At 34.9% G+C, this 15,594-nt stretch overlaps 2 protein-coding genes across 4 annotated transcripts; both read left to right on the top strand.

The window, feature by feature from the left end:
* Positions 1-423: 423 nt before the first annotated feature.
* LOC105343600 (uncharacterized) lies at positions 424-14,725 on the top strand. Of its 2 annotated transcripts, none has more exons than XM_066071620.1 (5): positions 424-508; positions 6,261-8,047; positions 9,061-9,993; positions 10,254-10,325; positions 14,501-14,724. In XM_066071620.1, exons 2-4 carry the CDS (start codon positions 6,316-6,318, stop codon positions 10,307-10,309), a joined length of 2,721 nt encoding a protein of 906 aa, XP_065927692.1. In that variant the 5' UTR covers positions 424-508; positions 6,261-6,315; the 3' UTR covers positions 10,310-10,325; positions 14,501-14,724. The 2 variants fall into 2 exon arrangements, with proteins under 2 accessions (XP_065927692.1, XP_065927693.1); XM_066071621.1 differs by having other exon boundaries at positions 442-494; positions 14,501-14,725.
* Positions 1,341-6,047, top strand: LOC136271762 (uncharacterized). 2 transcript variants are annotated; one of them, XM_066072201.1, is made up of 5 exons: positions 1,341-1,765; positions 2,106-2,235; positions 2,326-2,342; positions 2,732-2,928; positions 3,079-6,047. In XM_066072201.1, the coding sequence occupies exon 5, from the start codon at positions 4,162-4,164 to the stop codon at positions 5,728-5,730; it is 1,569 nt and encodes a 522-aa protein (XP_065928273.1). In that variant the 5' UTR covers positions 1,341-1,765; positions 2,106-2,235; positions 2,326-2,342; positions 2,732-2,928; positions 3,079-4,161; the 3' UTR covers positions 5,731-6,047. The 2 variants fall into 2 exon arrangements, with proteins under 2 accessions (XP_065928273.1, XP_065928272.1); XM_066072200.1 differs by lacking the exon at positions 2,326-2,342 and having other exon boundaries at positions 1,342-1,765.
* Positions 14,726-15,594: the final 869 nt, after the last annotated feature.

Genomic DNA, 15,594 nt, shown 5'->3' with positions numbered 1-15,594 from the left:
ATAATATATAGTTTTATATATCAAACTGGATTAAAATGCTCAAAACCTTGACCGGAATGGAAATTTTACACTCAAAATTAACAAAATTTATTAGATATTTGTACATCACATTTTATAGGCCTGGTCGTTGTGATTAAAAAAATCGTTTCCGAATGAAAAAATATTAAAAACTTTTTGAGATATTAGGTGTTTTCTGAAGTCGACTTCGTCATTCCGGCAGCTGATTTTTGCGACCATAGCTCATTCCGGTCAAGGTTTTATGTATTAAACATGTACCTATCAAAAACGTTTTTACATATTTCGATAGCCCTCTATCCACAGATTAAAAAACTGAAAACCGAATGATGATAGCTTATACCTAACACAAGTTATCGACCTTTTTATACATGTCACCACGTCTATTCCGTCGCCATTCCGGCGATTAGTCCTCACCATGGACCCCGAACCCGATTGTAAATAAATTTAGTCATGATCGGCTCCAAATCAGCACTTTGGTAATGTTAACTCTGTAAGTCTTTTCAAGAAGCCGTTTTTGATCACTTTCAATAATGCAAAATATAATGTCAATAAGTATGTTGTCATTTTGTTAGAATATTTCAAATAGGACGCGTCACCGTGCATCCCGCATGGTGACCAATGATTGATCTGATGGTATCGGCAACGACAGAGATATAAATAATGTTTCTTATGTCTCTGGCAACGACGAGGCCAAAATTATTTTTTTTTAAATTGTACTGACGTCTCCAACAGCTGTCCAAATAGAGATATCAGTACAAAACTTTCATTCGACGTATTTTGAAAGATAATACTGTAATGTTAACGATTAATTTTGGCTTTTTAAAAAAAATATTTTCTTCGAACAAAAATGTTTCGTTAATATTAATCATCATTTCTATATTCGTGTATGCATAATGGGATGGGAAATAAAGACTGACCAGACAGAGATTCAAACCCAGAACCCTGAATCTCTAGTGAGGTACTTGGGCAGCTATCAACTGAGCTATCTTGGCGCTAGAAAGAATAATTTAACCATGACCAGGCTACGCTCAGGTTGAACTGGGTCCATAGGAAATCTGTCATTTTATCGATAGAACATTCTATCTATCTTGGCGCCGGAAGTTGAATTGGTCTGACTGTCACATTCCTCCCCCTTAAGGCCAAAAAAAAAAAATATTCCTGTTTCCTGTCGCCCGACCGACCCTATATTTTAACCCCCGACCCTAAAATTTTTTTCGATCGCCAAGTTTTTTTTCCCCGGAAATATTAAGATTGACCGACAGGTTTTAAATTTTAGCTAATCGGTCTTCTAAACGTTTGAGAATAAACCCTGACCTGTCTTGTCGATAAAGCGCACGATAAACATTGACTGCGTTAACATGGCGTGTCCGGAGACAGCCAGTGTGCTGTCTCTGGAATTCCAACCTTGTATACATTTCAAAGATGGCAAGAAATTTATCACTAGCGTAAAGGATTCAACAACATTTACACACCTCTTTGAATCTTACCATGATTGTCAGAATAATTCAAAAGAAGCAGAATTTACGGTGTCTGCACAAAATCAAACAAGAATACACGGTTCCTTATCGGTGGGGGAAGTCGTTCGCAACTTTTCATTAAGATCCTTTTTATTCATATGCAAAACAACCGACGACCCAGAGCTTAACAAACTTCAACAACATGCTGCAAATGCGACTAAAAAAGCTGTAAACGCATTTGAATTGCTGATGGCAGGTGGCCGTTCTATTCCCGACAAGAAACGTAGCAGGTATGTATCAAACTACAAACAAAGTACTTGACCATGCATACAGTTTCACGGACATTTTATTTACCGGTATCAAGCAGCAAATGTGGGGTATATTTTTGTTAGCATATTAAAGAGAGATTGTTCTACATCAAATGATTTTAAATATTAAATAAGGTGTCAAAATATTCTGACATATTAAAAAGATCTTTTAATAATATACATTGTACATGTATGGCTCAATATTAAGACACTTTTTTCTTTGAAGAAATATATGCTGTTTGCTTAAAATAAGGTGCAAGTGAAATTTTTTATATTAAATGCTTGTGTTGTAAATAAATAGATTTTACTGATCTTTTTCTAGCTCAGGGGTCAAAGGTGGGCTTTCCAGAAAGGATGAGTTGTACAACAACTTGATTGAGACCTTTTTTAAGCAACACAAGTTGGATCTCCCTAAACCAGTGCTACAGACAGAGGGCAGCTATATAGTTCAAGTATGTGTTCCAAGGAAATTAATTTTAAAGATGATAATTCTTATTAAATTCATTTTGATGCAAGTTTAAAGATTGTTATTTCTCTGACAGATTTGACTTTTACTTTGGTAAGTTTGAAACTATGCAAAGGGATTGGTCATCTATGCTATTGCTAGTTAATAGTCTGTGCACTTATATATGGTTTTGTGTGCCTTCCTCCACTCTAATCCTTCAGTCTTCATTAATTCTCATCCTTGTATCTTCATCTTAAATGTCGTCATATTAATATATATATTTAACAAACATATACTGCTTACCAAATCTAATATAAAGATACATGTGCTATCCACAATGTACAGTTTTATATCAATAATGATAAATTTGTGCCTTCTTTTTTATAAAGACATGTATTATTATATTAAATATTAAGTGGAAAATAGAAGATAAGATGTTCAACTTAGATAGTTAAATGTTTAAGTTAACTTGATGAAGGCTTATAACATAGTTATTATTTCAGGTGTTATGTAACGCGCTGTGGTACATTACGAACCAACATTTGACTATCAACGATGCTGCACATGACAGACAGGATCTAACTCCAATTCCTGATGCATTTGACATGTACCAAGGGTTTAATGAGGTCAAAAGGAAGAAAATGAAACAGATGCCTCTTGATGCTGGATGTCTTAAATCTCATGCAGAAACTTTATATAGGTCAGTTTAAATTTGTGCTACAACTCTTTTATTACTAAAAAATATAGTAAACGATCACCTTTTCAATATTTATTTTTGATGAACCAAAGATTATTTCTTATGCAGTGGCAAATTGTTAATGCTTTTGAAATATGAATATCATTTTTGTAGTGTTCTATTGAGACCCATAACTTCTTCTACTGAAGCATGGAGGAAGGGAAGTAAAGAAATTCAGGGCCTGGCTGACTGTTTTGATTCCTATAGCAACTACCTAAAAAGAAAGAATGAAGAAATGCAGACAACTCATGCAGAGATGCATCCTGCAAGAACAATTGCTGAAGATGCAACTATTGAGCATAGGACACCATCATCATTGGTTAAGCAGCAATACCACCTGCTTGATGCTATCATAAAAGGAAAGGAAGTTGGAGAATTTTTTATTTTTAATGAAAAAGAGCATGTTAATGAACCATTTATTGACTCAAAGCAGAAATACCGATTCCTTAAGGGTCTTCAGCTGTCTGTTCCAATAGACATACTTAAATTCAGTCCAGGTGGATCAACAACATCCTCATTCATAATCTGTAGGACACTAGAGAACCGTGCAGAGTCACAGATATTAGTTCAGGGTGCCAGGTTGTTGCAGACAGCAAGATCAGAAATTCAGGAATTTCACACCCGAGAGATGAAAAAAACATTCAAAGAGAAGATTAATAATATAACTTCCTTGTCACCATCTGTTATAGAATACATATACAAGGAGTTGGCATTTGATGGCAGTCAAACAACTAATCCGGTTATGCAAGAACGTTTACGTCTCATTTCATTAGGCCATACAGATTTAATTGCAGATCTAAGGCATACCAATCCAGGAAGACCAAACACGAAGTTTGATGTGTTTTTTGAAAAGCTTCAAGAAGTTCTTGAGAATATTACAGCTGCTGATGACAGGAGACATGGCCATGCACATCTCAGTGAATTCATTTCAATATCAGACATGATCCAGAGAGCAGTATCTACTTGTCCACCTGGTACCCCTGTTCCTTCAGCAAGTCTTGTAAAACTACAGTTTGCACCGAGAAATCCATATTGCCATGGGGCTTTGAACTTTACATCTCGTTTAAATCATTTAAATTAAATGTACAGTTTAAAATTCAAAGAAGACAACTACGCACAACTCATCCTGACAGTCATTTCTGCAATGCTCAGTTTAAGTATCTAAAATCATTTGCTGTAGAGGAAGCTGAAAGATGCATGATGGTATGCTGCGATGATAAGGCAAAAGTACCAATTGGTGATCCTGGTGCTTCAGTATCAACAGGAGTAAGGGGAAAAAAATCAATTGTACCTACTTCCAGCACCCTTGTTGCCCTTGATCACGACATGACACGGTGTTCACTCACACCATCAGTTGTATTACAATGCGAAGTGCCAAAAAGTGTTGACAAATCTTTTGTACGTGGAAAGGTTTTTACTGTGCTGAATGATTCCATTTTTCAGACTGCATCTCCTTTTCGTCATGCAGCATTCCTTTCAAAGATGATGCTTAGTTCAGGCAATGATCCTAAGCCAATGCTGTTGAAATTCACAGACGGTGGAGTAGATCAAAGAAACACTCTGGAAGCTGTTAAACTAGCAAACATCTGCTTGTTTAAGGAGTTTAACTTGGACCTTTTAATCCATGCTCGCTGTGCACCAGGCCATAGTTATACAAATCCAGCAGAGAGGGTGATGAGCATTTTAAATCTAGGACTACAAAATGTGTCTTTAGAAAGAAAACCCTGTGAGAAAAAGATTGAAGATGCTTTGAAAAACAAGAATAGCATGGCAGAAGTCAGGGCTTTTCATGAAGAAAACCCCAACTTTAGAATTAGACAAGGGTGGACAGAATCTCTTGAGGAAGTAAAAAGAACCATTCAGAATAGATTTATCAGATTGAAGCTCAAAGATGAACCTGTTCAGGTCTTAGATCCTCTCAGTGACCAAGATATTGAGGTAATGAAACGACACCTAAGAGAACTATTTCCAGACATGGACCTGACAAAATTGCAGAAGACACACACTAGAAAAATCAAGTCATACCAAGATTGGTTGGACCGTCACTGCAAATCTACACAGTATGTTTTCCAAATCAAGAAATGTGACAATGTATCTTGCTGCATTCCCCCTAGAAATTCTCAACCTTCATGGCTACCAGACCCCCAGTTAGATGCCACAGGTGAACATTATCTTCCATACTCAGAGGTGAGAGGGAAAGAAACAACAGAAAAGGACAGACCAACCCTGAAACTTTTGAAAAAAAAGAAACCACTAGTACCTGCAGAAGAACCTGCAGAAGGCGTTGATTGCTCGACTGTGCTGACAAATACATGTAAGAATGTTGATGTACTGGGATATATTGAGGAACCTCAATCAACACCAAGTCTGTGTACTGTACAGAATGCCAGATCAATTGTAGAATGCATAGAATGCAGGAAACCACGTGTAGTATACTCAAAATACAGATTAACTGAAAGACAACAATATTCAATTGTATGTGACCTTAGTGAGCTAGAATACACCTGTGGATCACCGATACTCCCTCCTTCAAATCCATTATATAAAACGGTAATGGCGAGGTCAACCATCACATGTGAAAGTCCGGTTGAATTATCCTACTACAGGAGTGGTCTTGGCCATGCAAACCTTTGTTCATATTGTTGTGGAGAGGGGGAAGTTAATAAAGAACTCTTGCAGAAGTTCAAGACTGTTCTTCCCATCTGTGAAAGCTGCATCTTGCAGGGAAAGGACATTATTACACAGAGGCCCTATGGAAAATTTTAAAGCTTCATCTGAGGCCTGAAGACACTGTTTCCCCTATTAATATGACACATGTTTCAAGTTTAAAAAAATAAAATGTTTTTAAAAAATAAAATGTTTTTCCTACCTACCTACCCTATTTTTTTTGGTCAGGTGACAGGAAACAGAGATATTTTTTTTTTTGGCCTAATTGCAGGTCTTTTCCCCTCTTTATTGGTCACCCGCCTTCTTCCTCTGGCAAGTGTTAACCTGTTAGTTCCAGGGGCTTGGTCACAGCTCCAAATGTAACTGGATGGGAGAAATAATGATGAACCAGACCAGGATTTGAGCCAGGGCCCCAAAATCTTTATTAAGGTGCTCTACCAACTTAAATATCAGGCACCGGTATTCAAACCGGTCTGACAGTCATTTGCAAATATACAGTGGTACATTAAGCACACATCTCTGCTCATGTGCACAACATACAATTATATTAGTCCTACTCACATGTCTTTTTAAATGTCAAATGAATAGAAAGTATACAATGTACATTTATGAAATTTATTTTTGAACAGGTCAGTTGGGATATTTGGACCTACAGGTTGATGGGTTGGCCAACAGCATCAGAACATGCATGGACAAATCAATTCGAGCTCCCAGTGCAGGATACGTCGGTGTTCTAAGTGTCTGGGGGACACAAAGTATGTATGTATATCATGTCCATGTGATCTATGCCTCCAATGTAAAGAGATTCATGTGAGGGATCTCAAAACAATAGACCATAATGTAGAGCTATACTGTGGGGAATTTAACAACATCCAGAAAAACGAGATCTGTGTGAGGCATCCTAACAAGGTTTATGGAAAATACTGTGAACCGTGTCAAGTTCCTGTGTGCGATTCTTGTTCTGAGCATAAACCCCAGGTATTCAGAATTTCTCACTTTAACAGACAAAGTGAGCAAAAGAATCTGCATGTTTTAGTAGGTTTGAAGGAAACTTATAGAAAAAAGCAACAACAACACAGAGGAACCATTCACACCATCAGAAGTGAGGCTCTCTTTTACAGACCTTTTCTCCTGACAGGAGCAAAAGATGATTTCAAAACCTATCACACAGAATTCTCCAACTGCCACTCAGAGATGTTAAAAAAGGCCCAGAAACTAAAACGTCGTCTTGACAATGTGTTACATAACTTTGATTTCAAACACAGATGTTTAAAACGGAAGGAAAAAATGAAAACATATCTTACAAGCATACAGAGCTATGAATACAGTTATGAGCAGTCATCAAACACATCAGTAAAATTTCTCCTATTCATGAAGAGAAGATGCCTTCCCCAGATACAACATAGCCCTTGTGTTCCACACCACACCAGCCAGCTCGCTATGACTAAATCATTTAACAAGGAGGATGTGATGGAGTCACTGAGTGGAATCAAACTAACAGAGAGAAGACAACGAGGTGTAGGTAATGAGCATCTGCTAAAACTGATGTCCAGTCCCGAGTTTTATTATTCTATTAGTCTTAAAGGTACAAATTTGGATCACTGTTATCACATTTCCCATGTGACATCGGACCAGGTCTGGGTCAGTGAGTACAAGAACAATCTCACTTTGACAAACACAGCAGGTGAAACTTTACATCATCTTAAAGACTGTCGTTCTTTTCATTTTGATAGTGGTAATGGAAAACACACTGTAAACAGTGAAAATGAACTTCTTTATATTGACATGGATAATAACATCAGCAAATTGTTAAAGGATATGAAAACAACCACCACATTTATAGAGAGAACAGACTCTACATGGAAACCACAGTGTGTGTACTGGTCTCCGTGCACTGGGGATCTACTGGTCGGGATGATTTTCTATAATTATTATGATTATGATTCAACATGTAAAATGTGGGGCAAGGTAACTCGATACAACTACACTGGACAACTGACACAAACCATACAAGAAGACAACACAGGACAGAAAATGTTTCGAAATCCTATCTGTATAACAGAGAACAACAATGGGGATGTCGTGGTGTCTGACTTTGATGCTGTAGTGGTTACAGAGTGTGGAGGAAGACATCGTTTCTCCTACACAGGGCATCCGTCTGGATCAAGACTATCTGCATGTGGAATCTGCACTGACGCGCTGTCACACATCCTGGTGTGTGATATCAGAACCAACACAGTACAGATGATTGACAGGAACGGTCAGTTCCTGTCGCATCTACTAATTAGACCATTAGGGATATTCACACCCAGTTGCCTGAGTTATGATATTAGTATGCATCTTCTCTGGGTTGGATCAGGCACAAACAGTAAGATTTGTGTCTACCAGTACATAACTCGACAGGACAGTATGGCTGGTAAGCATGCATGGTTCAATGTTTCATGGTATCAAATTACTATAAACATATTTATATTTGGTATGTATGATATTTGGCGGAAATTAGTTTTTGCAACAAGTTGGTCATGGATTTGAATTAGCGTATTCCTGATTGTGACTATTCTGATACAAATATGCATGGCATTTAGCGACGTACTTGATTAAGAGGAAGATGCATTCCGCTAATAACGCTAATTAGAATACACAGCCAAATGTAGTACGTTTACAGTATTATATGACACCTGTCTTTGCTTATTTCTCCTTTTCAGAAACACTACTACAAAAGTAGGACATTATTAACATGATTAATTTGCATGTGCTGTGTAATAGCTATCGATCATGATGTTGCAACTTACATATAATTTCCATTGCTTATCGGCCAGTAATCTGAAGATAATAGTAACATAAACGTAATAAATATGTAAAATTAGACGACAAAACACATAGAAATGATAGTTTATTTGGGATATTATTAAAATTAAAGGTTGAGATCATTATAAGAAAGCGTTCATAACTCCAACCTAGGTTATATGAGTATAACTTGGGTAGATATTGAGTTAATTCCATATAATTTAATTTCTCTATTTCATGGACAAATTCAGTTTGTTTCACTTTTGAAAATGAAATTAAAATCTGTTCAAAATCCAAATGTACCATTAAGCTGATTTTTATGTTTTTGACGGTGGTGCATTGTGAAGTGTCTTGTGACAAGCCTGAGAACCAGGTTATATAAATTTAACTAAATCACATGCTGTGTTACAACCAGTATTAAATTATTTATTTTTGTAAGTACCTGCAACACTCATGAATACAGTACATCCAATATATAATTATACTAGTTTACTTGCAGAGAAAATATTTTGTTTATAATGATACATGTACAAAAGCAAGCTGTTAGAATCTGTTAATTGAATTTAATGAAAATAAATTATATCAATTAATGTATTATTTAATATAACACAACATATTAAAAAAAAAACCCCATGTTTGTAGGTCATAATCCAGCTGCTCTTAATATTTGGGAGTCACTGAGTGAAATTCAGGTCTCAAAGACAGAAAAACCACTGGAAGGAAATGAAAGTTTGCTGAAATTGATGTCTTCCCCTGAGTTACTCCATTCTCTCACTGTGACTGGTGTTGATAATTGCGAGCACATTTCCTGTGTGACATCGGACCATGTATGGGTAGGTGATGATAATATCATCTTGATAAACACCGCAGGTGACATTCTACACCATCTGAAGAATTTTTGTTTTGAGATATATAGTGGTGGAATTCAAACTGTAAATAGTGAGTGTGAATTGATTTATATAGATGAAGATTATAACATCAACAAACTGTCAAACGATATGAAAATAACCACCACAATTATAGAGAAAACAGAATCTAAATGGGAACCACATTGTGTGCTCTGGTCCCAGTCTAATGGAGATCTACTGGTTGGGATGTATAGAGAAGATACAAATATAGGCAAGGTAACACGGTACAACCAGACTAGAGAACTTACGCAAACAATAGAACACGATGACCGGGGACTGGAACTGTACAAAAATCCTACCTTTTTAGCAGAGAACAACAATGGGGATGTTGTAGTATCTGATGATTTGAGCGCAGTAGTGGTGACAGATCGTGAAGGAAGACATCGTTTCTCCTATACAGGACATCCATCAGGATCAGGGCTATCACCATGTGGGATCTGCACTGACGCGCTGTCAAACATCCTGGTGTGTGATATCAGAACCAACACAATACAGATAATAGATAAGAATGGTCAGTTCCTGTCATACTTGCTGACAAAATCAGAAGACATAGATGAACCACGCAGCCTATGTTATGATATCAACACTCATCATCTCTGGGTTGGATCAGACAACAGCAACAAGCTGTTTGTCTACAGGTACATAACTCAACAGGACAATAAGACTGGTAAGTGTGATTTATTATCACATTTAAGTACACATGTAAACAATCAGGCATTATTTATCTAATATTATGTAGGATATTTTAATTGTATCATTAGGTTTAATTTAATACTTATATAAGTCATGTTATTTAATTATTATACAATGTAATAGGAATACATAGCAAATGAAAATAATGTCTCCAAATTTTTTATTATTGTTCTTTATTTTTTGCTATTTCATTTTTCCATATCTTTCAACAATTCTTTTTATGACTTTTGAAAGCCGAACATAGAAGCTGTTCTGCTGAGGAAGCCTTTTCTTGCTCAAGACCAGCCTGAAAATGGATATTGACAGGTTGTAATTTTATGTTTTAGAGAAATCTAGTTAAGGCGCATAAAAAAAACATGAATTTTAACTGTATAATTAAGAAAAGACTATATATGACAAAGGCCTAATATTGCCCCCTTTAATGAACATCATCAGTTAACTGTTATTACTGGGTAATTCTTTGCTTTCTTTGTACAGATACATATGTTTTTCATAATATTAAGTTTTATTCATTAATGCCATAAGTTTTGAAAAATGACATCAAAAAGTTAATGCCATAAGTTTTGAAAAATGACATCAAAAAGTTAACCTTTTCCTTCCGTTTTCATATAAATTGCTTGTTTTCAAGCATTTTTTTTCTTCTGAAAATATTAAGTGATTGCTTGAACAAATGAAATATTTTCATAAAAAAATGTACTAGACTGGTATCTATCTAAGACTTATACAGTCCCTGGAACATTCTACTTTCACTGTGCACTCATCATTCTCTTACATTGCGTTCACCATGCGTTCACCATGCATTCACTTGCACTCTTTGGTCGCTCCTTTCGCACTCATCGTTCACGAAGTGCTCACTGTGTGCTTCCTCAGTGCTTTCACATAGCGTTCAACTTGCACTCACCGTTCATTCAGTGTTCATGTATAGTTCAGTCGGTTGATATTAAATTTAGGCTGATAGCAATACATACTTGTATTTTGTTATTTTTTCTTGATTATAGACAAAATGTAAGAATAACTCCTGAGACTCTCCAAATAAATCATTCATTTTGTATTCGTGACAAATAGCATTCACATATCGTTTTCCGTGCATTCACTGTTTACTTTTGCGCTCACATTTGCGCTCTGTGTTTACTCACCGTTCATAATGTGTGCTTACCATGCTCACCGTTCACTCAGAGTGTGCCCGCCATTTGCTAAGCTTGTGCTGGCTGTTCACTCACCATTCAAGTGGGAAAGTAGAGCGTTTCAAGGATTGTAAGTGTCTACTGACAAAATTTGTTCTTGTTCAAAGAGCAATCTCTATTTCCCATTCAAAAATGATAGGAAAAATGTCAAATTTTGACTGATCTTTATTGAATTACAAATACATGTATAGTGAATGCAAAAAAATCAAATAAAAAGATGAAAAATACAGTTCAGTCTTGAGGTTCTGAGTAAAATTTGGTCAGATGGAGAGAAAATCCAAAAATTAATTCTAATGATTAATGGATCTGGTATAACCTTAACCATTGACTTGAAAGCTTGTTTCAGGGTATAAATGCACAGTCTTTAACCACAAGCACTATGAGAAATTTGAGCAAGATAGGATCAAAGGTACAAAATATATGACATATCCAGACAAAGATTTTACTCATAGGTTTGCTTTGACATTTCACCTTATATATAGAAAGTTGGTTCAAGGTTACTGCACACTCTTTACCAAAAGATACTCTTAGGGTAAAGTATGAGACTGAATAGGCAAAGGGAGAGGTAATATGTTCTGGACATAATGTGAACAGACAAATGGACAGATAGAACACTTAAGAGCACTCAATGATCAAGCTGTTCTGGAAAGGATCAAAGTATAGTTTAAAAGAATTCCAATTGCAAGAAAAATTAAAAATTATTTGAAAAAACCCTCTTGGATATACTTATATCTATATGGAATGATATGTAGGCTTAATGTAGTTTGTTAGATTTGCTATTATAATTACTCAAGCTTTATCTCAATTAAACTGAAAGCTCAAATAAGCTTGTCTGATCACATTTTGTCCAATGTCCATATCTCTATTATTCTTTTTGTCCCTGTGTCTGTACATTACATTTTTAGCTCACAGAGAGGAAGGGGGGGGGGGGGGGGGCTTACTGTAGGCTATACCCTCAGCGTCTGGGTCTGGACCTGGTTAAAGTTTTTGTTGCAGGTCCTGTATCTAAGTTATAACTTGTCCTATCTTCACCATACTTGCATGAATGATGCATCTGGACCTACTAATGGACGTGAAAGACTTGGATGCTGAATCTGGGCCATGAAAGTCAAATGCTGGAGGAGGTTAAGGTTTATGAGCAGGTTAGAGTTTTTGGAGCAGGTGTCATTTGACAGTCATTTTAAAGTTACTATTGGTCCTAACTTCACCAAACTTGCTTGGATGGTGTGTCTTATGATACCGATTCACCTGACAGGCTTGAATGCTGAATTTGAGCTATAGGTTTCGGATGCTGGATAGGGTTAAGGTTTTTGAGCTGGTTTTTAAGTTTTTAAGAGCAGGTGCCCTTTGATAAACAAATCTTAGTTATATTTGGTTCAGTCTTACTCAAACTTGCATGGATGATGCAGCTTGTGATTCTCATGCACCTTACAGGTTTGGATGCTGAATCTGAGCAATGGGTTTGAAATGCTGGAGGAAGTTTAGTCTTTTAAGGAACAGGTCAGGTGATTAATAGCTAGTAGTACTTGTAGTACTATTTCAAACTTGCATGGTTGATTTAACTATAATATAAATGAATTGCAGGGGTAGCTTCAGATGCAGAACCTGATCTCCATTATCAAGGATGCTAAAAAAATCTACCTCCCTCAAACATGCTTGATAGATGTGTTTGTTATCCGATGATATAACATGATTCATATGATATTGATTTTATTAAATATATAATATATTGATATGATATTATTAAAGTATACAATATTATTTTGAAAAATTATATGATATGATATTGTATCAGTTTTTTGTGCATAATGAAATGATATTGTTTTATGTGATATTGTAATATATGATATTGTATCCTTTAATATGATATGTATTGTATATTATTTTATCACATGATATTAAATCTTATGACTTAGATATGTATAGTATTTCATCATATGAATATGATACAATATCGTATAGTATTAATTATTTTGATATGATATTAAATAGAATGATTTTGTATTATATGATGTATTATTGTATCACATGAAAGTGTTTTATATGATATTGTTATATATTATATTTTATCATGTTATTGATATTGTATTATATGATATTGTATTATATAATATATTAATATGTCACATGGGATTGTATCATATGAAATGATACAATGTTGTATGAAATTATATTGTTCCATATGATGTATCATATATGAAATGATATTGTATCATATGATATTATACCATATCTTGACACAATGTGATATGATACAATACCATATTGTATCATTATATTACCGTATTATATTGTATAATTTTATACATCATATTACACCATATTGTATATTATCACTGGATGCAATATCGTATTTTATATTAGTGTATTGATGAATAGTATTTGAAATATTTCATGAAATGAACATATGATTATCAAACAATTTTTTAACATATGAAATACGCTATTGTGCCAAACCACACTACTGTATCCATGAATATCCATATTTTCATATTATATTATTATAAAGATGGTCTCATACAGGTGATGCCTCATATAGGTGATGCCTCATATAGGTGATGCCTCGTTTCGTTGAGCTTTGTAATCTGTGATTACCTATGTTTGACTTATTTCCAAAAACCAACTGCTTAAATTCAGCCAAACTTAACATATAGCTTCCTTGGGTGAAGGGTATTCAAGTTATTTGTTTTAAATAAAGAAGGGCTGCATTCTTTTTCAAGGGGAATTAATTAAGAACTATTGCAAAATTTGTTGATATTTTCTGAAAAATTCTTCTAAAAAACCATTTGGCAAACTAAATGTGTGGAAGTTAGTGTGGATTCAAGTTTGATTAAATTATGACCCCAATGGATAGAATATGGTCCCAGTGAGGGGTTGAATATTTTACAAAGGAATATTTAAAAAATACAAAATTTGCTTGAAAACCATTTGCCCAGATAAGCTTAAACTAAAGCTTGATGTAGGAATATGCGTACACGTAAATGAAATATCCATTGAGATCTTCTTGAAAACTGCAATGCTACAAGTTAGCAATGTGGCCCTTGGGCCTATTGTTTGTTAAGACTTGACATTCATCATTTGATTAATATTTTCCATAATATACATGTTTTGTTCAGTACAGCATTTTTTAAGATATGAAGAATAAAATAGGGATGGTCATCTTGGATTCCTATGCCTTGTTTCCCAAACACCATTAGTTAGATTTTATAGAGAAATCGTCGAAACAATGCTAGCACTATACTGACAAACTAAACATTTATTTATTTCTGTTCATTATTAGCTAATTTTCTTCTTCAGAATCACAGGGCCATTTCAACCAAACCAAGCACAAAGTATGCTTGAGTAACTGGGAATCAAGATTATTCAAACACAAATCCTTCAACAAAGAAGGAAAAGAAAGCCAAGAAAGTTCTAGAAGAATAAAAAAATTCAACGTCAGAAAAGTAATATCATGTAAAATAATTTTGCTATTTGTTTCGATTACATGAAAATACACAAACATGAATCGTTCATTAAAAAATATGTATCAGAAAATTGTTTTTGTCTTTGATTAAGTACAGTAATCCCAGTACTTAATAGATACCAATAAAACGGTCATAAAGTTTTTATAAAACTTAAACTAACACATTTTAATCTGATGTCAAACAAGCTTTTAAAGCAGCAAATTATTTGTTTTATATCATGAAGTCTATCGCGATATTCATAATTTCCTTTTTTGTATTATTAAGAATATAATGACAGATTATTACATTTTATTTACATATTAAGAGGGCCTGAATTTTTCAGAATGTTCATCAATGAACATTGGATAAAGATTTACTTTTGTCCGTACTTTTCATGATCATTGCCAACACTGGCGTTTGAGGACAGGACCCCCTTCCCCCGATTTGGTTGACTCTTTTTTTTTGATAGAAATTTCTTTAAAGTTATGTACACACCATGTTCTTTGTCAAATCTCTGAAAAATAGCGATTTTACATCCCCACGAACCTGTAAATTTTAAGCAATCCACGAAAATTGCCCCCCCAAGAATTTTAATGATTCCACAGTATTCTGTGCATTGGAAAAAGTGTACCCATGCAATGGAGTCAATTCCTTTGGACGGGTTTAACTGTGACTTTTCAAAATTAAAAAACCCAAACCCTTTAAGGTCTTTAGCATCTACAATATTCTTATTAGCCGCACCCAGCAAGACATCGTCAACACAAAATTTGATCAATGTCTCTAAAATACTTTAACATGTACACTTGCTAAAAAGTAAGGCGAAAAATTCAAGCCAAAATGTAGTACTAGTACTTTCCACCTATAACAAACACCTGACCAACAGCATCCTAAATACTCTCTATCTAATGGATGTACAGGTATATGGTAAAACCCATCTTTAATATCTAA

The sequence above is a fragment of the Magallana gigas genome, chromosome 9, assembly GCF_963853765.1.
Source record: "Magallana gigas chromosome 9, xbMagGiga1.1, whole genome shotgun sequence".
NCBI lineage: Eukaryota > Metazoa > Mollusca > Bivalvia > Ostreida > Ostreidae > Magallana > Magallana gigas.
This window is presented reverse-complemented; position numbering and strand designations above follow the sequence as displayed.

Excerpts from the sequence above, each read along its gene's own strand:
- LOC136271762 (XM_066072200.1), top strand. The coding sequence starts at position 1,377 with ATGGCGTGTCCGGAGACAGCCAGTGTGCTGTCTCTGGAATTCCAACCT. Across the intron at positions 1,766-2,105 it reads CCCGACAAGAAACGTAGCAG|CTCAGGGGTCAAAGGTGGGC; the intron begins GTATGTATCAAA and ends ATCTTTTTCTAG. Across the intron at positions 2,236-2,731 it reads AGGGCAGCTATATAGTTCAA|GTGTTATGTAACGCGCTGTG; the intron begins GTATGTGTTCCA and ends TTATTATTTCAG.
- LOC105343600 (XM_066071621.1), top strand. The coding sequence starts at position 6,316 with ATGCATGGACAAATCAATTCGAGCTCCCAGTGCAGGATACGTCGGTGT. Across the intron at positions 8,048-9,060 it reads TCGACAGGACAGTATGGCTG|GTCATAATCCAGCTGCTCTT; the intron begins GTAAGCATGCAT and ends CCATGTTTGTAG. Across the intron at positions 9,994-10,253 it reads TCAACAGGACAATAAGACTG|CCGAACATAGAAGCTGTTCT; the intron begins GTAAGTGTGATT and ends GACTTTTGAAAG.